This window comes from Cariama cristata, unplaced genomic scaffold (genome assembly GCF_000690535.1).
Source record: "Cariama cristata isolate BGI_N322 unplaced genomic scaffold, ASM69053v1 scaffold26225, whole genome shotgun sequence".
NCBI classification, from domain to species: domain Eukaryota; kingdom Metazoa; phylum Chordata; class Aves; order Cariamiformes; family Cariamidae; genus Cariama; species Cariama cristata.
In genome coordinates, this window is record NW_009619629.1 from 3,865 (window position 1) to 4,112 (window position 248).

At 63.7% G+C, this 248-nt stretch overlaps 1 protein-coding gene across 1 annotated transcript in view; it reads right to left on the reverse strand.

Annotated features, from left to right (window-relative positions):
- LOC104162562 (sulfotransferase family cytosolic 1B member 1-like) overlaps nucleotides 1-230 on the reverse strand; it is a gene marked incomplete at its 5' end in the record, with an annotated part of 1,068 nt that extends 838 nt beyond the window's left edge. The window contains 2 exons of the mRNA XM_009701319.1: nucleotides 5-35; nucleotides 129-230. Coding sequence (XP_009699621.1) covers nucleotides 5-35; nucleotides 129-230 — 133 coding nt within the window. The remainder of the gene's footprint in view (nucleotides 1-4; nucleotides 36-128) is intronic.
- Nucleotides 231-248: the final 18 nt, after the last annotated feature.

Consider the following 248-nt stretch of genomic DNA (forward strand, 5'->3'; position numbering starts at 1 on the left):
GCGACAGCCTTGGCGTTACGGGCCATGTAGATGACCTGGGGACAGCCGAGGGTGTGGCTGGGGGTGCAGAGCAGTCCCCCTTCCCTGCTACCAGGATGGGGTGGGGGTGGGGGGACCCGTGGCATTACCTTGCAGTCCTTGTCCTGGAAGGAGGTCGGGACGAGGTGGACCGGGAGATGTGTCTTCACCAACCGTGGGGATGGGGTTTTCTCCAGCAGCTCGATGCCTGTGGGACCATGGGCTTAGTG